The sequence below is a fragment of the Poromitra crassiceps genome (genome assembly GCF_964638095.1).
Source record: "Poromitra crassiceps genome assembly, chromosome: 13".
NCBI lineage: Eukaryota > Metazoa > Chordata > Actinopteri > Beryciformes > Melamphaidae > Poromitra > Poromitra crassiceps.
Genome location: NC_139644.1, coordinates 21670434 through 21694260, shown reverse-complemented (window position 1 = coordinate 21694260; position 23827 = coordinate 21670434). Strand labels below are relative to the sequence as shown.

At 46.9% G+C, this 23827-nt stretch overlaps 1 protein-coding gene across 1 annotated transcript in view; it reads left to right on the top strand.

Annotated features, from left to right (window-relative positions):
- znf385c (zinc finger protein 385C) overlaps nt 1–23827 on the top strand; it is a gene marked incomplete at both ends in the record, with an annotated part of 101700 nt that overhangs the window by 58138 nt on the left and 19735 nt on the right. The window contains 1 exon segment of the mRNA XM_083648749.1: nt 20305–20447. Coding sequence (XP_083504875.1) covers nt 20305–20447 — 143 coding nt within the window.

Here is a 23827-nt window from a genome sequence, read left to right as displayed (position 1 = left end):
TAGCCTCCACTTTGCCGGGATTTATCAAGCCGTTTACCAAAGACAGTCCATTGAATTCATTAGCTTAGTAATGAGGAGGGATTGTGAATTCTCCCCAGCTCCTCTTCTGCCTGTTCAAACCATTTGCTCATTATCGCAATCAAATCCAACGTTTGTCCTCCCATTTTGTCGCCTCGTCAGCCGCCTCTTTTTTGTGCTGAAGCTCATGCCGATACGCACTTGTAATTATATCGGCTATTTATAGCAGGTTTGTGAGCTAGGTGTCTGTTGCTAAAAACTCTCTCTCGTAACGGGACAAGCCCGTCTTTTATTGTCACACGAACACCACAATATACATGTTTGCATGCGGCCACAACACACTCATGCTGACGGTGGCCGGTGAAAAGTGTCCTCTGCATTTAACCCATCCAGGCATGTCCTTTCCTCCGGGGGGCAGGCCAGGAGCAGTGGTCGCTTTCTCGTACAGCGCCCGGGGACCAACTTCGGATGTTGTCGTCACTGGTCGGATGACGATGACGATCTCATCTTCTGCATGTTTTTAGTGGGGGGGTTATATACGGAGGAACCCCCTGGGGGAGCACAGGGAGAACATGCAAACTCCACACAGAGAGAAAGGCCCTTACGACGAGATACCCCACCTGGGCAGTGGGCACTGAAGATATCGGGAGGAACACAACCACAGCACCCACAGTGTCCCAGGCGAGAATCGAACTCAGGACCTTCTGACTGTGAGGCGACAGCTCTACCACTGAGCCACCCACCGTGCCCCACCGTGCTAGCTAATTGAGTGGCTGCAGAGTTGTGAGACGGGCCGGCCGCGATGGCGGTGCTCAGGGCAGACGGACCCCATGGTGTTCACTAGTCAGAAAAACGTTGCAAAGTCTTCATGTTTAATTAGCATTTCTGCTAATTCCTTGTTTCGGGTGTTTTGGAGAAGCACGTGTGATCATCTGATGGTCTTGACTGACATTTCACTCAAGAAACGTATTGAAGCCAGTTGATTTGCATTGGAAGGAAGTGAAATTATCGGCAGAGTTTTTCTTACGACTTACTCACTACATACTAAAAAAAAACAATTACAGTTATTTGACATTTTAACATTTTTTGTAACATTTTCCATCCCTTTATTGTTAACTGTGACAGTTATGCATTTGTCATCCCTCTCAGGCTCATTCACGGTTTTGTGAATATGGTCTCGGCAAAATAAATCTGCCAACCGGTAGCTATTAATATTCTTTGATCGTTGCAGTTAATATTAGGACCCATTCAAGCCAACAGACAATCCAACTAAGATGATTCCGCCAGCTATAGCTTGTCAAATTAATCTGAAAATAAAGCTACATTTGACACAATCATGGTTTAAAAGCCATGCCCTCTTCTTTAGTGGGAGTGTACCATGCAATATTTAGACGGCACTTATTTCAAAATATTTACTTCCCAAGTAAGTCGAGAGAAGAATAGCAAATATATCTGGAAAACAATTTATAGTCACGTAAAGGAGTATGGGAGTGCAGGGAGTGAGCAAAGACATTATGCTGCACCTGTCCTTTAAGTCTCAATGCATTTCAATGATTTGTTGAGGTGAATTATGTTTTTACAGTGCAGCTGCCTGTGGGTCTCTCAGGCACGATTCAATACAAAACACTCAACAATAATCAAAGCCAAGTCTAATAACTGCCTGCTCGCTCTCTCTCTCTCTTTCTCTTTCTCTCTCTCTCTTTCTCTCTCTCATTCTCTCTCTCTCTCTCTTTCTCTCTCTCTCTCTATCAATCAGTGAAATGATTGATTCTATTAGATGTAATTGTTCCTTGTTTGATGTCCATGATGTCTTGATTAGGCCTGTCCTCCAGAGAGCTGTTGTGTAGAGTAGTGTATGCCCTCCTGCTGCCAGATTAAAACTAAATCCTCGTGTCTCAGGAGACGGCGGACAGACGGACTGAAGAGGGTTAGCCGAGGCCGGCGTGGTCAGATGGTGTTCCAGTATGTTATTATGAGCCGGTCAAAGGTCAGCGCCAGCCTGTAAAACTCTAATTACGTTACACTTATGTCATCAGAATCAACCACTGTAGATACACATCAGGACAGGACAGGAGAGGTGAGATTTCTGATCAGACGTCGCTGTTATACAGTCTCTCTTTGCACTAGTAAATTCTAGAGAATGAATAATGTTACTCATGTTATATTACCTTCATTTTTTAATCAGGTTTTTCAAAACCGTTGACATATTACTATCACTCTTGTCCTTTTTATGCCATTTTCCCTGTCAGGCCATTTAATCAAATGTCACAGGCTCACAAGCTCACTGTAAATCATCGCAGAAGCTGTTTTATTTGTGGCCGTCCGGCTGCAGTGGTAGATTCCTTGCCTACAGTACCAACACGAAGACCCGCATGCAGGTTTGGGCCCCCGTGTGGTATGTCCTGGTCACTGCACTAGTGCCTCCTCTGTTTGGGTGGGAGGAGAACTGGGGGGGAATAGCATGATCCTCCCGCATGCTACGTCCTGCAAAGGTGAAACTCCTCGCTGTCCGGTGAAAACAAGCAGCTAGCGACTGCGTTTCACAATACGGGCCTCTGTATGGGTGTGTGTCCATTCCACATGACCCCAGAACTCATGTTCTGTCTTCTTACTGGATCGTCTCCCCTGTGTCGTCCCGATAAGGACCAACGCTTTGATGCTTGAGAACACTTCAGCGACTTTCAATTGGGATTAATCTGTCTTTGAGATCTGCCAAGGTCTCTGTGGACGCACGGCCGAGAGAAAGAGAGGAGGGCGCTTATAGACGGGCCGTTTGTAGCCCCTGTCTCGTAGAGGTGCTTCCATCGCCGCTCTGCAACCGGAGGGGACAGCTCACTATATCATTCAGCTGTTTGTTATTTTGTCTGAAACCAAGAGCGCGGCCCAAGGGGAGAAACGTCTGTCTCTTTCCCCTGCTGCCTGAAGGTGAAGCTCATGCGTCATTCTGAGGAGAGCGCGTGTGCCTATTTGCATGTTTGTATGTGTTTGTGTGTGTTTGTATGTGTTTGTGTGTGTGTTTGTATGTGTTTGTGTGTGTTTGTGTGTGTTTGCGCGTATGCAAATGTCCACACATCAATATGTGTGCGTGTGAACGGGAGGCTTATTCTCGGGCTATCGGGTGTCAGAGGACATTGTTCAGGCTGAGTGAACCAGATTGAATCCCTGCGATTCAGTTTGGTTTTCCATCCGTGTTAAACTAAACAAACTCGACGGGGTGCCTCCGCGTTTTTGACAAGACTAAAACCGAGTCAGACATCTGCTTATTCCGCTGCCTTTCTCTCTCTCTCCCTGTTTCTCTTGATTTTAGTGACGCCCCTCGTCTGTCCTCGCCGCCTCGCCTCCCCTCTACTATATCTCCTTTGTGCTCCTACGCAGTTATTAAAGTTTTCACTCAGCCGGCGCTCACCAGAGCTGAAGCCAGTTAGCGCTTGACTTCATCGACCACGCTGTGTGTTTGCGGGTTCTGTGTGGCCCGGCTGGGCCCCCGGGGGAGATGTGCTTGTAACTCCCGGTGCTTCCCAGCGGGCCGCACTGATCCATGTCTCTGCCATTTCTGCGCCAGTTATTAAAAGCCAGGGGAAAGGTTACAGTAAATGTCACTCAGCTTGGCAGCCCCTCCCTCTCTCCTGCTCTCCACTCACCGTGGGCCTCGTTACTCAAAAGTTGCTCAATGTGTGTTGAGTAATGTTACTATTTCACCTACTCCCTGTTGAGCAATGTTACTATTTCACCTACTCCCTGTTGAGCAATGTTACTATTTCACCTACTCCCTGGAAGCAGTGATGCTTTCCTCTACTTGCACTATTACTTTTCAGTTGCACGCCCATGTCTTGCCTTCAGAAATTGGGACAGCTCCAGCTCCGTTAGCTTCTGTGTGACTGATCAGGGAAACCAAATACCCTCGATGTTCAATGTTCTTGTCATCCTTTCGATTGATGAAATCAGAGGTGGGAATACTTCCACCCAGTGGACGTAAACCGTTCTGCCATTTCTCATCTAAGCTAGTACAGCTGAGTCTAAATCAACTGATGGGATATTTCTAATGAAAACTACATCAGAGACTACAGAGACCATCTTGCGATACGATCACACCAGCCGCGACACTTAAAATGAATGTGGGTCCACGGCGTAAAGTGGGCGGAGGCATTCTGGGGGAGCCGGCCCCCTTGCTCGGATCAGACCCATTTTCGAACTTGGCCTTCATTTTGATGTCAGTTACACATCTGTAAAGTTTTGTGACTGCAACTTGCACGGTTTTGACGCTATCGGCTTGTGTGGTAGTTCCCGCTACAATAGGTGTCTCACCAGGACCACATTTTCCATGACGACACACACACACACACACGCACGCACGCACACACACACACACACACACACACACACACACACACACACACACACACACACACACATATACACACACACACACACACACACACACACACACACAAGGTGAAAACAATCCCAGCCATCGCCATCGCGGCCGGTAATGAATCAGGAGACAGAGTTGGGATGTTTTTGACAATTCAGTTTCCATGTGATATTTAAAGGCGGCGTTTAAAAAGTGACATGTTTTCTGTTTTTGTTAACTGTAATATTATTACTGAAATTGAAATACTAATTTATTACATTTTGTATATTATTGCACCAACTTCACAACCATCCAACTTCTAACAAGTCTCGATACGTGCCACTTCCCTGTAGTCTCACATTTTTAAACAGGCCTGTTTCTGAATAGTCGCAGCCAAACGATTAAAGTTGAAAGCGTGAAAGGCAAATAGCTCCCCGACAAACACTAACTAGCGTTTCTTCCCCACGCCGTCCCTCCTCTCCTCCCCGTCTCCGCAGGCATCCCCCTGAGGTTTGCTCCCGCCCTCCCCACCCCCCCCCCCCTTCCTTGTCACCGCTCCTCGCAAACAGCCGGGCCACTCATCACGGAGGTCACGCACCTGTCGCCTGCCGTAAACAGGAAATGAATAATTCACGAGTCGCGCTGGTTGACTGCAACAGCTGATGGTCCCTCCGTGACGAGCAAAGATTTATCCCGAGGATTGGCGCTATAATCCTCGGCTGGCATCACACTAATGAGAAACGCTCTCCAGTGAGTCTGAGGGGCCTGCTCGGAGCCGGACCGCGTGTCCTTGACCTCTGCGGGTGATAAAGTTAGTTTGCAGCGATGGCCTACAGTGACATGAGAAACCTACGCCTACACGAGCGGGACGACCCTGCTGACCGACAGTACAGTAGGACCACCTCCACTCTTAACTGGGCTAAGGGCTAATGTACACCGCCTCCGGTACGGCTCCGGTACGGCTGCGAACAGACCCACACTCATGTAATCTGTCAGACGTATGCGGGATCCGACAAAAATAGAACAGGTGCGGAATTTTTCCATACCGCTTGTAGAGTCATTCCGGCAGTTTTACCGGATCTGCAACGCAGCCGTAACACATCTGGTGTACACTGCCTGTAAGTCTGAGAGACGAAGAGCATCTCTCTTGGCCTTTGCTATTCCGTCCTCTTCCTCCTCTCCACTGTCCTCTCCTCTCTTCCCCAAGGTGTCCGTCCTGCAGAGGCAGCTGACCTATAACAGAAGTGCAGTTATATTGCAGAGAAATACCCAAGTCGCAGGATTAGAAGCAGCAAGATGCCAGTTTGCCTGGTAGTTGGCGTGATTGCTTTTCGCTCCTTATCGCCACGCCAGCAGGTGTCTGCGACTCACTGTGCTGCTGCACTCTGAGAAGATTCGCAATTACAACATCCTGGCTCACTCATCATCCCCCCCCCCCCCCCCCTCCAGCTACATCTACCCAGCCATGCTTGCCCCCCCATCCCCCTTCCTCCCTCTCCTCTCTCCTCATCGAGTGAAATCCTGCTGGCTAGTAGTTACTTAGGAATCCTGTTATGGCCCCGCACCACCAAACACCTGCACGCGCTCTGATAAGAATCCCTTATCTGCCCAGTCCCGTGTCTCCACTCTGCACCCAGGCAGACCAGGAGGACCCTGCAGCTTGGAGTAGAGGCTATATAACACCTCCATGGGTGGTCACAGTGATTGTTTTGTAAACCGCCGTATGGTGTTTGGTACGGTATGTATTATTCAAGGTCTGGATCAAAACCCTGAGAGGACATAGTGAGGCAGTGTGTGGCAGAGCGAGGGAAGGTGTTGTTGAAGTTTTCGATGGATAAAAAAAAACCTGTTTGCTTCCTGGTTCGGGTGTGCTGCCTGTGGTAGAGAGCGTCACATGGGGGAATCATCTCTTTGTGTCATCCCTATGTGTCTGTAATTACTCGGGAGGATTGAGAGGAGACATCAGCATGCCAGCACTTTGAGGAAGCGAGGATGGAGACAAGAAAGGGCAGAGCAGCTCCTCACAAAGGCGTTGCACTTTGCAGCTCGCAGCTGTTTCTCTTCAGAGAGCGGCCGCTCCTCTCGGCTGTTGCTCTTCAGAGAGCGGCCGCTCCTCTCGGAATGAGAGCGGCTGACAATCCAGACGCCGACTTCCAGCCGGCACTGATTGCAGGCCCGTGTTTAGCATGACACCTCTGCTCTTTTGTAAGGCTTTGTCAGCTCTCTGTCTGAGCCTGAGCGCTCGTCCCCATTAACAGGTGTGTAGACATGGATGTGATAAGACAATGAGAGAGGAGAGAGAGAGAGGGGGGGGGGGGTACTTTACAGCTGCAGTAGGTCTTGTGTAATATCCGAGGGGGGTTCCAGTGGTGAATAATGAGGCCTACTGTATGTGGAAGTGCCAACAACTGCAGTTCTGCAAATGGCCACTTGAGGCTGGCTGCAAAAGGGAGTCATTCTCCAATTGCCTCCATGTTACAATGCCTGACTTTACAGCAGAAATAAAGATGTTTACAGCCTGGTTAAAAAAATGGTTTTGGTTTTGGTCTATAGCTAATTTTAACTTTCATGACAACTGTACGGGGGTGAATTACTGATTTTTTTTCATATAACTCACCCGTTTATAGTAAAATAGATGTTTTAAAAAAATCGATGGTTTGGGCGTGATTGACAGGTCACCTGTCCAGTGATCGTGCGGCTTGCCAATCATGGACCAACAGCAGGCGGCTCTGTGGGGAACCCCTGGTCTCACGCGAGCCGCGCGATAACCAAGATGGCAGCGGCCAAAATGCAAAACGGGAGGCTTCAAAATGGGAGTCCACAAACCAATGGGTGACATCACACTCACTATGTCCATCCTTTTTTTCTATGGTCATATCATCTAGCACCTGTGTAGTATTTTGATACATTCATAGAAATGTATCAAATAACTTAAAATAAAGAATATAATCATATATAATTGCCAGACAGCCATAATCAAAAGCATCACCTGTTTTCAAGAACATGGGTACATATTTTCTATGCCTGTTTTCATTAAACACACATTATCTATGCAGGCATTTACGCAGGGTTTGGAAACTGTGAGTGCGTGTGTGCGTGTGCGTGTGCGCGTGCGTGTGCGCGTGCGTGTGTGTATGTGTGTGTCGGAGCAGTCTGTGCATTGTGTTTGCTTGATTCCTGGCAGTAACCCCACCATTCTTTCGCCGTTGTTTAGCTGCATATGCTGTACAGGAGTGAAAATCAAATGAACCTAATAGATCCATAGGGCATGGCACCACGAGCCATAAATGAAGTCCCACACATGTGCTTCTGTAGATTAATCTCGCCGCTCATGAGCAATTATTCTGCCGCTGACGCTGAGGCATGGGGCTGATTTGAAACAATTACAACCCAGGTTGGTCAAAATGAGCTTGTTCGTTTCCCAAGGCCACCGCTGATTGAGTGTGAAAGCATTTTAAAAAGCTACCACTGGGTAATTGGTTTTCATGTCCTTCATCCAACCTATGGCTAAGTACAGTATGCAGGCTGCAGTCACAACCCCGCTGTTACACGTTTCAGTACATCATTTCACTGGAGCGCAGACTGTAGGCTTTAAATAAAATGTATTAATAAATTCAACAAAGTAATTATCAGTATCAGTGTGGATTTCTTATAATAAGAGGTCCAAAGCATATGGATGCAATTCAAATGTATATTTAAGCTTCTACCAGTTTTTCATAATATACAGTACTATAGTCAACGGTATAGTATGTAGATAATGTATGCTTTGCCACTCTGCTAACCTTCACAGCTGGAGGACTTTTATTGCCACTTTTGTTCCTACGCAAAGCTTCTCTCACATCTGCATTTCTGCTCTACAAAGAACATGCGGGCGTCTGTCGCTCTCTTCCCAACTCTGTGGGTAGTTTAAAAGGTGGTTGGGGGGGACGATTCAGGCCTACAGCTACTTAAAAAGAACAGAAAAAGCTTTGGCTTTTTGATAGCTGGTACACATTTCCATTAAGAGTTTTAATTGGCCGTAGACACACACGCCTAAGAGCAGAATTCAAATGAGGTGCGTTAATAGAAAACTCTGAAACATAAGAGCCAGCCAGGAAAGCGGGGCAAGCAAGGAAGGAGACGTTTTGTGGGAAACAGTCACAGGTGGAATAGAGGTGATCAGCGGGTTATTTGATGACAAAAGAATCTGCTCTGCAAAGCAATTTACTGGCTCGCTGCAGATACAACTTGCTTAGTGTGAGCTGTTTTGCATAACAATAAATGTAATAATAACACAAGTAATGTACAATTCCCTCTGCGAGCAGTTAGCGGGACAACACATCGTTTATATAGATAAAGGGAATGTTCTCGCCTGCAGTACCCAGGAATCTCTGAGAATATTTGCCTCTCTGAATGAATCGTTAATTGTAAAGAGCTCTTCTCCTCTGTGTCTGTTGTTCTGACACAGCGTTTGTTTTTGATGAGATCTTAAGAAGAGGATATTTGTTTTTTATCTCTTTATTTATATATATTCTTTTTTTCTGATTTTCTCCCCAATTGTACTTGGCCAATTCGTATGTACGTTCATGCGATATCTCAGGATCTTATTTTGACGGAATTGCTTCAAATTTGCCTCAAACATCCACTTGGACTCAATGAAAAACTCATTAGATTTTGGTGGTCAAAGGTCAAAGTTTAAGGTCATTGTGACCTTACGTCCGTCCATTGCAACAAGGAAGGGGCAGAGCTAGATAAAAGGGGCCATAGCTATGGATAGGAAGGTCATAGAGAGTTGGGGTTCGAGGTGGGGTGGGTAGAGTGGCTGGGGGGGTGTGGGTGGTTTAGGGTTATGGTAGGGGTAGGACCATTTTCCATGTTGAAAACAATAAGCCATGCTGTTGAGGTACCACCAAACAGTACCATAAGGCTGAATGGCCACACCACTGCGCTGTGGGCTTCAAGGTATTTGTGTTTGTACAGTCTGGACAGACGTGGATGTAGACTGCAACTTGACTTGTTGGCAGAGGCATACAACCGCGAGGCGGTTATTTCTAGTTTTTTTGTTGTCTCTTAGCCTACTTCTCTCATCTCATCAGCTCAAGAGATAGGATTAGAAAGCAACCTCTGCCTTGTACTTATTTTCTCCTGCGTACTTCAGATCCTCCTCTATGATCCAACCAGCCTACATCAGATCCTCCTCCTCTATAATCCAACCAGCCTGTACATCAGATCCTCCTCCTCTACCATCCAACCAGCCTACATCAGATCCTCCTCCTCTACCATCCAACCAGCCTGTACATCAGATCCTCCTCCTCTACCATCCAACCAGCCTACATCAGATCCTCCTCCTCTACCATCCAACCAGCCTACATCAGATCCTCCTCCTCTACCATCCAACCAGCCTGTACATCAGATCCTCCTCTATGATCCAACCAGCCTACATCAGATCCTCCTCTACCATCCAACCAGCCTACATCAGATCCTCCTCCTCTACCATCCAACCAGCCTGTACATTAGCCTGGGTAAACCCATCCCCCACGTGACCTGCTCTCAGACCTGTTCTCAGTGACTGGGAACTGAGAGAGCAGGTCACGTGGTGGCTGGGTTTACCTAGGCTACCTGTACATCAGATCCTCCTCCTCTACCATCCAACCAGCCTACATCAGATCCTCCTCTACCATCCAACCAGCCTGTACATCAGATCCTCCTCCTCTACCATCCAACCAGCCTGTACATCAGATCCTCCTCTACCATCCAACCAGCCTGTACATCAGATCCTCCTCTACCATCCAACCAGCCTGTACATCAGATCCTCCTCTACCATCCAACCAGCCTGTACATCAGATCCTCCTCTACCATCCAACCAGCCTGTACATCAGATCCTCCTCTATGATCCAAACAGCCTGTACATCAGATCCTCCTCCTCTAGCATCCAACCAGCCAGCTAGCACACCATGTCTAATCAATTTATAATGAGGTGTCACAGTTGGCATGATGGCTGCGGGACGCTTCATTGACCCGCCTGATATTTATTCATGTAAAAAACGATGTCTCGCTTAATGCCACTTCCACAAAATGACTCCATTTGCTGAGGAAATGAACCTCATCTGAGTCCCTGTCACTCCCCTGGGATTCCTGCTCCCTTGGGTTCTTGCGTGTTATTTAGATAGGGGGAGAAAATGTCTTCCCAAATGCTTTGATTGGCATCTAATAAACTTACTCCATCATCACGTAGACATGACACAACTTTGAATTAGTTTATGTAGCTACGTAATGTAATTTGTTTTGACCTCAGTGTGGCAAGCCATGGGCTGCATGTTGGTAATGATAATGTAGAAACAGAGATGGTCAAGAGTCACTCTGTCACATGTTTAAACTGCTAAAATGATATTTTGCATTTGCTTGTTAATTTGTTTCTTGAAGCCTCCCATACAGCCTCCGCATTGTAGAGGTTATAATTCAGGATTGCCTGGAGGGAAAGGTGCGACAGCTGTCGCTATCTTATTCACTACGTATTAAAGATTCTCACCCTGAGGCTCGAAAGCACACAAAAAAACAGAAATAATGTTTCTTTTCTGCAGTTGTTGTTGTTGGTTTTTGTGTACAGCTGCTGTTGCTGGAGGAATGGCTGGCCATCGGCACCATCTGCATAGATTAATGTGTTTGATGGTTCCCTCCTCCGCCTCCTTTTCCCCGTGTAGCAGCTAGGAATCGGTGGCATCTCTCGTTGCCCGCCCATGCCCGTCTGCTGCGCGGGGCTCCGCGGCGGGGAAGCTGGGCAATTTGTTTGCGGATGGCTCCGGGCTGATCGTCTCTGCTTGACAGATGGCCGTGCCTCTGCTCAGGTCGGGTTCGGCGGCGGCGCGCTGCTCTCTGCTTGCCTGACAGAACTCATTATAGACGCTCCCCGGGAGGAGCGGCATCTCCACGAGGTCCTGTTACCCAGCCAAATAGTGTCGACCCGCACCCGCTGCTGAAATCTTAACCCCAGTTTGAGGCTTAGCAGTGAATTTAGAAGTCACAACTCTCCTGCATGGAACACACCTGCTGTAAGCTCACACAGATGAAGTATTGCTTCTCTGAATTTCAAAAAGAAAGCTAAAAACGGCAATATTCCGGAAAGGTGGTGTCAAAATCGTTTATTCGTACCATCTGCACTCCAGTTATCTACACTTATATTATCATGTTCTTCCATCTATCTATGGCATGATGGGCAGTGGTGGCCTAACGGTTGGAGAAGCGAGCTTGTGACCAGAAGGTCGTCGGTTCACTCCCCGGGACCGGCAGGATAAATCTGGTGGGCAAAGTGGAAAAGCAGTGCTTGCCTTTCCCTCATTACTACCACTGAGGTGCCCTTTAGCAAGGCGCTTAACCCCAACCGCTCCAGTGGAGCTGCTCAGTGGCCAGCAGATCAGACCGTGGTTGTACTGGTCATCTTCCAGTTATGATTGTGTGTGTGAATGTGAACAGCTGGGCACTCCTGAAGAAGAGAGCATTGCACTGAGTGAGGCTCCAAAGAATAGAGCGAGACACATTGCAGATGGATTGGGACACTATGCTAATATCAGGGTCAAATGTCCAACCTACCACTTACTCGTCTCCTCACACCGCTCATCATTGAATCTGAGCCCTCACCCTGCCGTTGGTCGATTCCAGTAACATAAGTGTTGGCTGATATCTTTGATAAGGCTGAAGCCAGAGGCTGTGTATTGATCCTATTTAAACTGCAATGCCACTTCATATTTTATTCATTGACTGTAAATTTAGCTATGTACCTTATTCCACGCTGTGAGAGAGCCGCCTGGGGGTCTTGTTTTGCTCGAAATCTCCTCATTCTTATCACACTTCTTCTTTGTCCTCCTCCTCTTCTGTACAGCAGCAGAAGGCAATAATGTCCCGCTGGCTGATGTTTTTGAACATTTGTGAAGTCATTTCCCATCATTGTATTATTTAATTCATGGAGCTTCTCTGAAAAACTTCAACCAGTGTGTTTGACAAACCAGACCCCCGCAATGTCCCCCTACCGCAGCCAGCTAGAGCGCACAGGCCTGGCTGAGAACAGGAGGGGGTGCACACAGAGAGGTAGAGACTCCACCAAGTCGGTATCTCTGACTTTGTGAAATTCTTCTCAAATGGCCTGCATGCTGCATGCATGAGAGGAAAAGTTGTGAAGTCATCTCCCTTCCTGAGAGTGCTCTATTTTCAGTGGCAGGTCAAACTGTGCTTAGCCTGCCGTATAATCAGGCCACACGGAGCATTCTGCCACCTCCTACAAGTCAGGCAAGAGACGGGGAAATGAGGGCAAAACTGCATAAAGATATATTTTTATATATAAAGAAGATTACCTCAAAATAGGATGGCGCTAAGGAAGTTAAAGTACCGACATTAAATATAATCCTCAGGAGAAAAATCTTCATAGCCTTATGTGATTAGAGACTGATTCCAGTATCTCCTTTGGAAATATCTGGGCCTTTGGGGTTTCTGCTAGCTCTAGACGCTAGACGCTCGTGAGGCAGAGAATTGAACTGTGTTGACAACAAAGAGACATGCAGACACTTGACTGTTCATACATCAAACAGGGAAGAGTTGCATGTCTGTTCATCTCAAATATTTCTTCCACATATTTGCCGCATGAACCACATCTGCCTACTGCACGCACGCATGCACACACACACACACACACACACACACACACACGCACGCACGCACGCACGCACACGCGCACGCACGCACGCACACACACACACACACACACACACACACACACACACAGCGGAATACAAACGATCACGTGTGGTACACACACTCATTAACTTACACACTCTGATATACACAATATACAGTGGCAGTGCAGTCAGCACAGCATGCCAAGTGACCCAGAAAAAGAAGAGGAAATGTAATCTAAATAAACAACTTTAAACGCTGTAAAGGAAGGTGAGAAAGGCAGAGACAGATAGAGGGAGAGAGAGGAGAGTGAATGAGTTAGTGAGTCAGTGAGTCAGTGAGGAGATTCTTTATAGAAATTTGAAATTGCATCTTGCATGCCATTGAGGATGAATGATTCTCATCCATCTGTGGAGCAAGAGGAGTATCTTGCCTGCTTTAAGCAGCGAGAGGTGACGTCATTATCAGATTTTATTTTTTTATTTAACCTTTATTTACCCAGGCAAGCAAGTAAGAACAATTTCTTATATACAAAAGCAGCCTGACAGATCAAGAGTAGAATTACCAAGGACAGTGGAAAAGAAAATAAAAAAAAACATGTGGGTTCACAAGTAATATGCATCTAAAAGTGGGAGTATTTGTTGTTATTCTATTTCATTTTATTTGAACTGCGCTGACTCTTATTAAGTATTTTATCTTGTGTATCTCTTGGCTGTACTTTTACACCTTTTAATTGTCTTCTTTTTTACCTTTACTGTATTTTTTATGACTCTGTAAAGCACTTTTGAATGGCCTCAGTGTATGAAATGTTCTATACAAACAAAGCTGCCTTGCCTTGATAGTTTAGGCCAATATTGTTTTGCACTACAGTGCCTTCCAGACATCAAGATCTCCAGCAACTCGAATTCAGTGCGAAACCAGCCGAGGATCACAGCTTTATTAGACCGCTTTGTATCTTTGTGTCTTTCATTTGATTTGCTGTCTGCGTCATGATGAGACGATCTCCGCAGCTATAAAGGAGCAAATATAATTCTGCCCGTTTCATGAACAGGAAATAATCAAATTGGCTGAATAGAGAGCTCATTTAAGTTCCTTCATCATCTCTGTGCTGCTGTTACATCCAATCAAACTCAGATGCCTTTTTAAACTCCGGTTTGCAGATAATCATCGTACTCGGGGAAGGCGGGGGGGGGGGCGGGGGGATGAAATGAGTGAGAGAGTTACGGAGAGGGGGATGGAGAGGAATAAAAAGCAGTGCGGTCTTTAATTAAAAGTGATTGCGGTTAATGTTGTAACGGTTCCCACGGTGGCCCTCACACAACCTCCAGATCAAGCAGAAGTTAATTGGCTGTTAAGACGTACTTTTGTCTCTCTCTCTCCCCCCCCCTCTCTCTCTCTCTCTCTCTCTCTCTGTCTCTCAGCGGAGGACTCCAGGACATCCAGAGTCGTTTTCATGCCTGCGAACGGTCGTGAGCTCCTAATGCACCGTGAGGCCAATTTACAATTTCCCAGGCACGCAACAGCCATATATGTATGCATAGCATGTCTTAGGTAATTTCATAGCTCAGTTGAAAGGCTCTGTCGGTTTGGGCTTTCTAACCAAAAGAAAAAGCTCCAGTAGTTCTATATTTATGCGGAGCGCCGTTGCTGTTGCTCGCTCTTCCTGCCCTGTCAAATCCAGTCCCATCAGCCTGTGGTCTGAGGAGGCGGGGCTGCTGAGAAGTTTATGGGTTGGGGAGGGGGGATAGACAATGTGGCAGATGCACAATGAGCAACATCTTGTGACTGTGAGCGTGCGTGTCAGAACTCGACTGTGTGCACATTTGGTACGTGACGGCGAGCATCGCTGACGGGCATATACGAGCGAGCGCTGTTTCAAAACATCTCCGAAGAGAGGGGGTTTATTATGAGTCGGCTGCGTTGGCATCTGATGAATGAATTCTCCACATGGTGCGGAATAATGATGATGGTATTGTGCCTCCTTTATGCTCATCATCACACCGGTCAGCCATTTCCCTTGCAAATTCCTCCACAACGCCTTCCACTCTGGATGTGTGAATATTCATGCATCGCAGCTGGAGAATCCGATCAGAAGCCTGATGGTGGAGGTCTGACTGACAGTCCAGCTGCGGCTCTGCAGGCAATCGCAGTTTGAACAGCTGAGAAGTGGCGCGTGATGCCCTTAAAACTCTGCAGAAAGCAGTCAGACATGATATGCTGCTCTGACCACAGTGAGGCAGAGAGCCAGAACAGAGAACTCCAACTCCATCTCTGGTGTTTCCTTTTATCATTTTCTTACACAGAGGAATTTTATCGTGTCTCTCTCTTTCTTTCTTTCTCTCTCTCTCTCTCTCTCTCTCTCTCTCGCTCTCTCTCTCTCTCTCTCTCGCTCTCTGTCTCTCTCTCTCTCTCTCTCTCTCTCTCTCTCTCTCTCTCTCTCTCTCTCTCGCTCTCTCTGTCTCTCTCACTCAGGCTCTAGAGGGAAACTATTGGCTACATAATACTGTAAAAGTTATTCTCTCTGAGTCTCTGTTGTGCGTCACTGTTGAAGGAGGCAGCAGCAGTTGTAGACACCTCTGGTATAAGATAGTGGAGCCGTTGGTCTGTTTGTGCCGACACTAGGGATGGGAAGTTTCACCGATTCGCATCGGTGCACCGGCTACATGTGGGGTGAACTCCCATCGCATCGCAGCATCGGTCAAATCGGATTTATATTAGTAGAGGTCGTATGCCTTTAAAGAAAAAGCATAAATGAGATACTTTGTGAGATGCAGTACTAGTAGAGAAACAAATATGTAAAGATAAAATGGCACTATTTTTGTTAATTTATTTATTTATTTACTTGTTTTTGTTCAAACCATATTTAATTGCTACTTTTCTTTTGCATCGCATTGATTCACATCATATTGAGCTGAATCGCCTTGTGTTAAATCAAATCGCATCGGTAGTCGCTTCATACTGTCTGCATCATTGGCAATGCATCGAGATGTGCACATCGCCTCAGTGATGGAGATTCCCATCCCGAAACACACACTATAGCCAAGGTCCCAAGGGTCCTTCCTTAGTAGCAGCATACTGTCTGTGTAGTTTCAGTCTGTGTGAGGAGGCAGAGCTGAAGACAGAGAGAGAGCCTGGGAAGACTGGAGGAGACTGGACGCTGGGCTGAGCGAGAGCAACAGGCAGGAGGGAGAGAAGGTTGAGACCCAGCTCCAAAGCCAGCCCTGCTGTGCCAACCATCCCAGATAATGACACCGGGCCACAAATAGAAAGGCAGTGTTCCCTCCTGCCCGGCCCTCTCCTTACCTCCTTCCTTTGCTGCTCAACAGGGGCTTGCATGGGAGACGGAGTTGTTGGGGGTAGAGCGGTTGTATTTAGAAGCGAGAAACACTATTTGTCACAAACCCAGGGGAGCGCTGGAGTGTTGACAGGAGAATTACAGCAGAAGCGCTAAACGCTCCAGAAGCTAATTTTGCCATAGCGGAAGAAGAATGGCAGGGAAAGCTGTGCTTGCTTGTGCATGCAGGAATCTATTAGTTTCTCATACAAGTAAATAGGAAACAATTGAAAATCAATGTTTCAGTTCTATGCTGGCACGTGCACACACACACACACACACACACACACACACACACACACATACAAAACACACACACACACACACACACACGTCTGAATAGATGCGATGCGACGGTGGCTGTTGTGTAAGCGAAGCCCAGTGAGTCATGAGAGGGAGGAATGCGTTGTTGTGATGGTGGAGGAGGAGAGGCCGGCCTGGGGAGAGGCCAGCAGAGACAGTCCGGTCCGGTCTGTTAGCAAAGTCATCTGAGAAACACAGAGAGAGAAAGAGGATGTTTGGGTTTCGGGCTTTGAGTCAACGGCCAGCGGTCGTCTGGAGTCTTCGACCACAAGTGAGGCAGAAATAAATAAATGCCTTGACGCAGACATGACTTTGGACAGAACACGCACACAGTCACTCGTACAAACACATGCACGACCGCACAAACAACTTCCAACGAGACGCGGTGTGATAGAAGGAGGTTATGCGGGGCTGTGGGGTGAAATAAGCCATCCATTCCCCCTTGTGCACACACACACATACACACACACACACACACACACATACGCACACAAAAAACCCCACATGCAATATTCTGTATTTTATTGCTTTGCTTTTTAGACTGCACACCTACTGTACAGTCACACACTATGCGCCGCGGGTGCTATTTGTTTTGAGAGGTGCGTAGGCACTTCTGTGTGTATGAGTTTGTGTGTGTGTGTGTGTGATTACTCATCTAGTCATCTCGTACATGTGAGCACACACACACTCTCTTCAGTTGCTTGCCGTGCGTCTCTGAATGCAGGCGGTGCCTCTGTGGCAGCGTTATCATCCAAAAAGGCAAACAGCCAGCCTGTGATTTAATAAGCTGCCTAGGGAGTCGCAGAGAGGTGGGGAGGCACTATCAGCTGATAACTGTCCTCCCTGCAAGCCCAGCTTTTTCTCTGATAGCACCGCCAAGAGAAGACGCAGCTCCTCATTTTGTATCTCTCTGTGTGTGTATGTGTGTGCGTGCGTGCGTGCGCATGCGCGCGCGCGCGCGCGCGCGCTGTGTGTGTGTGCGTGTGTGCGCCGGCTGCGGCCCACGTGTCTAGTGCTGTGTTCATCCTGTACTGCAACTTTGTGTGTGTCATGCAGACAGCAGCGGAGAGCCCACGCATGGCAAAGGCAGACCTGAGCCTATACTGTATGTACGCTACTGTGGAGCATATGCTTGGAGCTTCAGCCCTTCAGCAACTCCCCCACCCCTCCCCACATCCGCCCGAGCGCGCAGGCTCGCTTGGTCGCATTGATGCGAAAATGCGGAAATAGTAAAAACTGCAGTTCCTCCAATGGCCACTTGAGGCTGGCTGCAAAAGCGAGTCAATCCCCATTCACCCCAGTGTTAATATGCCCATATTTACAGCATAAATAAACATGTTTACAGCCTGGTTCAAAAAACGGTTTTGGTCTATTATAGAACTCATCCGTTTAGAGTAATATAGATGATCAAATTGACAGGTTGCCTCTCCAGTGATCACGCAGCTCACCAATCACTGACCAGTAGCAGGCAGAGCTGCGGCTCTGTGGGAAACCACTGATCTTGAGCCGTCTCGCACGAGCTGCAGGAGAACCAAGACGGCCAAAATGCCAAACTAGAGGCTTCAAAACGAGTCCACAAACCAATGGGTGACGTCACGGTGACTCTGTCCATCTCTTTTATACAGTCTATGCATCCACCCAACACCCCCATCCACCCAACACCCCCTCCCTCAACCCTCTGATGGAGAGAACCGGGCGGGGCCAGCTGCCAGCAGATCCTCCTCTCATCACTCTGACGCTTCATCCCTGTCGTGTCGTCACCATGCCAGAACTTTTTGCCTTTGATACCACAACTAAGTTTAAATATCTAAAAATACAAGGCTAACAAAAAAGCTGTCACAGAACCACTGTGCTCTATTTGAACATTGATGTTGCTCCATTGACTTGGACAGCTTTGTAGCAAGAGGGGTTTTGATGTCAGCTGGGTGTCTGTCTCTGGCGGCTCCGTATGTGAAATCATTCCATCTGCCAGTTGAACTGGAGTCCAGTTCAAGATGTGGTGGACTGTTAGATGCTGGTGCAGTGTTTTCAGCTGTTGATTCTTCTCCATTTTTCAATCAAGCAGCTCAAGCACTGTCTGATGCAGTTTTTCTTCTTTCAACTATTCCAATGCGCACATTTGCGCCCTCTGGAGGTGACATTAAAATGGAAATGGAATTTCAGATTGCAGGACATTTTTGATCGCTATACAGACTGCCCACTGCTAATAGCTATGAATATCATTACGGATTTTCCACAGTCAGACTGCTGTTTCTGACCTCACGTTTAACTCTGCGTAATCCCACCACCTGTCTCTGAAATCTCTTTCTCTGAACAGACAAGCACCGCCCTCCCCCCCACCCCGAGAAAGAGTTCTTATATGGCCAATCTCACCTACAGTATGTCTAAGATGCTGGTGTTATTGTAAGGTCAACCTAAAAATAAGGTCACTCCGATGCAACCTCCTTTACGGTGTGTATGTTCTGTTATACGAGGGCTCCGGTGATACGCGTACTTTGAGGTGGCCATGGCGACCCGCAGATGACACTGATGATTGATCCTGGAGCTGGGCTAAGTGCCTGCGCCCCGCCGAGCGCACTGAAACTCACTGAGACGCAGCCAGGCGGAAAATTAGAAATCTCTTCATCCCTGCTCCATTTGAAATCCGATATCTCCCGTCTTCCCCTCGTGCTGGCTCTCACTCCGCCAATAAATCAGTAATTAAATGATGTGTTTGTGTGTGTGTGTGTGTGTGTGTGTGTGTGTGTGTGCGCATGTGTGGATGTGTGTGTGTGTGTGTGTGTGTGTACATGAGTGGCAGGAGCATGTCCTTGAAGGATTAGCCTGGGCAGTTGGGGTGATGGGGGTTTGAGTGGGGTCACCAGCAAGCGTGGCCCACACACACACACACACACACACACACACACACACACACACACACACACACACACACACACGCAAACACACACACACACACACACACACACACACACACACACACACACACACACACACACACACATACACACACACACACACACACACACACACACACACACACACACACACACACACACTCACTCACCAGCTCACACAGTGTGTGATGATGGGTGTCAGTTGGAGGTGTTACGGTGCCTCTGGTATCACATAAATCAAAGCCAGGCTTCCCAGACACCTTGAGCCCCTCAGTACTCTTCCACTCTTACAGCGCTACCGGAAATGTCCCTCCTGGTAACTGTTCCCTTGTTGTTTCCTGATGTGAAAAATGTAACCATCAGACCCTTAATCATTCACTTAAATACATAATATATACTTTCATAAGCACATCTCTCATTAACATTTACACACCTTTTCAACTCTGTACACCATTTGATCTCACATGTCCAATCTTACTGTACTGCACATGTTCTGTATCAGTGCTAAATTATCTATTATGATGTCAGCTCTCTGGGCGTCATTGCACCACATATCATCAATCTCTTCCTGTATCCATGATGCTTGTTACACCTCTTCCACTCATGAGACCTTAAAATCATATTAAATATATTCAAGTAAGCCGATCATTTGACTCAATAACTTTTAGTATTATAATTATAATTATTTTATTATTTGTATTATTTATTATTTTACATTATTTCCTAATCTCGGCGTCTCTCTCTCTCTGTGTGTTGTCCAGGTACGTCGGCCCAGGGCAACCCCTTCCTGGCGTCCCTGCCTGTCCCGGGACGGCCCTTGCAGCCTCAACTCGACCTCAAAAACTTCCTGCCCTTCAGACTCAATGGCTCCTCCCCCCTCAGCCTCTTCCCCAACTTTAACACGGTGAGTCAGGTTTGCCGTGGCGTGTAGTGTGTGTCTTGCTGTAGCTAGCAGGGCCGTAGCTAGCTATGAGGACGGGGAGGTCCGGACCTCCCCTAATATTTCAGCCTGCCAAAAAAAAAATTTTTTTTTTTTTTTTTTTTTTTTTTTTTTTTTGCAGGCCAGGCCAGGCCACTCACTGAACAGCAGGCCAGGCGCCGCCTACTGGTTTACTAGTGGTTTTATTACTTTATTCAGGTTTAAAGTGGGTGCATCTCATTGTAAAATTGGACTTGGCCCAAATTGGGCTTCAAACGGCCAAAATCAGGCTTCAAACGGCCCAAATCTGGCATTAAACGACCCAAATAGGGCTTCAAACGGCTCAAATCTGGCTTCAAACGGCCCAAATTGGGCTTCAAACGGCCCAAATTGAGCTTCAAACGCCCCAAATTTTTTCACGCGCATCGGCCCGTATCGGCCTGGCCTGCTTGGTATCTAATGCCCGGCCTGAATTATGATCCCAGTCCGCCCCTGGTGGTGAGTGATGACTGTCTGTCTGCCTGGCGAGATAATTGAAGGTGAGCGAGCTGCGAGACAGTGAGCGAAGTGAACGACAGACAGTGAGTGACACTGACAGATTTTTTAGCAACAACCAAGAAAGTAAGTGTCTAGTCTGTCTCTTAAGTAATGTTACCTGTGTGACACGTTGGGATGCTACTGGCTAATCATGCATGATGCCAATTGCCAAGCTCCCGAAGTCAGGTATGCAGGTGGCTATATGCATGGTTTCAGTTTCATGACCCAATAAGTAACAAAAAGAGGTGGTGTAAAGGTAAAAACAACATAATATATTTTATTTTATTTTTCAATCGTTCCTATCAGGAATAAATAAATGTCCCTCTGTATGTTTTTTTTATTATCGATGATGACTTTGTGTGTTGTGTACGGCTTGGGTTGTGTACCTGTGTTTGTAGGTGTCATTTTGATATGAATTTGGCTAAAACAGTTTGTGTTTGTTAGTTACAATTATGTTGACAGGAGAGCTGAGCAGGTGGTGACATGAAAGAGAATATACTGAATAATGACATCACAACAGTATAATCCTAATGTTGATTTAAAATGATATATTACTCTAAATATGGCTTAAAAAGGAAAAAAAAAAAGCTCAATTTTTTTTCGCCGGCGCCCGTTAGGGCGCCGCCGAATCCGCCTCCCCTTGCTGGACCTCCCCTATTTCGGAACCCTGGCTACGGCCCTGGTAGCTAGCCTAATCAAAGCCTGTATAGTCTTTTTTTAGATACAGTGACGAATAGCTTTGAGACAAAATCTCAGCGCCTGGCAAAGTAATAGCTGTATGGTATCGATCCACAGCCCTATAAAACCCTCGCAGACATATTAAGGTCATTTTGTGCTATGGAGCAGTAAATATTTAATTATTGCACCTACAGTACGGGTTGTAGTCCACATATACACTACAAAATATTAGACACACTACTTTTCTTTTCTTTCCACATTTTAGAACAATAGTTAAGATATCAAACCTGGGGTACCTTTAAGATATCAAAGCTTTTGACTGGTGTAAATTTCGTCCCAACGTTCCTCCTCACACTGGTTAAGACTGACTGACCAGGAAGACAGACCTGTAACAGACAGTCTGTCCTTAATGCCAGCCTCCCTATTAATTTAAGCAATCTCCCGTGGGAGACCTCTGCCTCCCCTCCTTGTCCTATTCACCTTATGTAGCCCCGCCCACTTGACCCAGTTGTGTTAAGACTTCCTGTTCAAAACACAGTCTGTTTTACCTGCTCACTAGTACTGTACTGTCACAGGAAGTGTAAACACAATAGGAAGTAACTGGCTGACCCCTGTGTTGGAACATAAGGTGAATATGCTGCACCTCTCTGTCTGCAGAGGTCTGGCCCTGGGCTCGTCCTGGAGGGCATGGTGGCTCAGTGGTTAGCACTGTTGCCTCGCAGCAAGAAGGTCCCGGGTTCGAACCCCGGTCCATCGCAGGTCCTTTCTATGTGGAGTTTGCATGTTCTCCCCGTGTTCATGTGGGTTTTCTCCGGGTGCTCCGGTTTCCTCCCACCATCGAAGACATGTATGTTAGGGTTAATACTGTCAGTGCCCCTGACCAAGACACTGGAAAAATAACTGGAGTTGGTCCCCGGGCGCTGCACTGCGGCTGCCCACTGCTCCTAGTTCTAGGAAGGTTCCTAGTAGAGGATGGGTCAAATGCAGAGGATGAATTTCCCCATGGGGATAAATAAAGCATAACTTAAAGGATGGCTTTAATCAACCCACTTTGTATCATTAATAATCTCGGTAATATAAGCACATGGGCAGTGTTTACCTCTCTCTGTGTTTTCCTCATGGAGATCTCCCATTTCCTCCTCTGCCAAAGCGCTCCGTTCTGACACGTTTTACGTCACGTGTCAGAACGGAGCTGCGGAAGTTATGCTGGAGAGGCAGAATCTGCTCAGAGGGCAGCTGTTATTGTTTATTTTTATTTTTTAAGTATGTGCACATCCAGAGAATTGCATTGAGAGCCTTAATGACTTGCAGCTGGTGGGGGCGGAGTTTCTGCAGACAGCAGCAGTGAGCATTTTCTCTGTGAGGTAAACAGAGAGAGAAGGCAAAACACTGCCCAAAGTGCCCATGTGCATATTACTGAGATTATATATGATACAAAGTGGGTTGATTACCGGTAAAGCCATCCTTTAAACTTAAACTTAATCTATAGAGACACTGCGGGGCGCGTCATCATTCAGAAACCACACCTAAAACGGGAGGAAACAAAAACTCCCCCTCAATCCCGGCATTCTCCTATGTCGCGTGTTGCACACAAAGATCATATACCGGTATACGGAAGTTGAACACTCCAACTTACTTCCTTGACAGCTAGATCCACATTTTTCTTCTCGTCAATTCTCAATGGCTTCCTTGTTCTGCTTGGGAGTACAAAAAACGATTTTTTTCATTTGTTGTCTGCGCAGCCCACCACACAACAGCTTTTAGCTATGTTTAATTCAAGGAAAATGACGCTGGTGTATGGAAGTGAATGAAGAGCTTTCCACCATGATGGGCGTAGCCTATTTCATGCAGTGTCTCTATACGCTGCAGCTCTCTATCTGTCTGCAGAGCTCTGGGCCTGCGGCTCGCAGCGCTAATCTTTATTCACACAGTGTTTTACCTCTCAGCATTGCTGTTGTCACTCCAGTATCAGCCTTTCTACAGATGAGCCTCCAGTGACTATTTTGGAGTAACTTGACTTTATTTCAGAAGTCAGCAATAAACTGGGCAGTTTTCAAGCAGCTTGGCTCTGCTACCTCGCCTCGCTGTCTGGAATTAAAAAGTTTGGGTCTTTGATCCTTTACTTACCGGCAGTATACCCATTGTTGTGT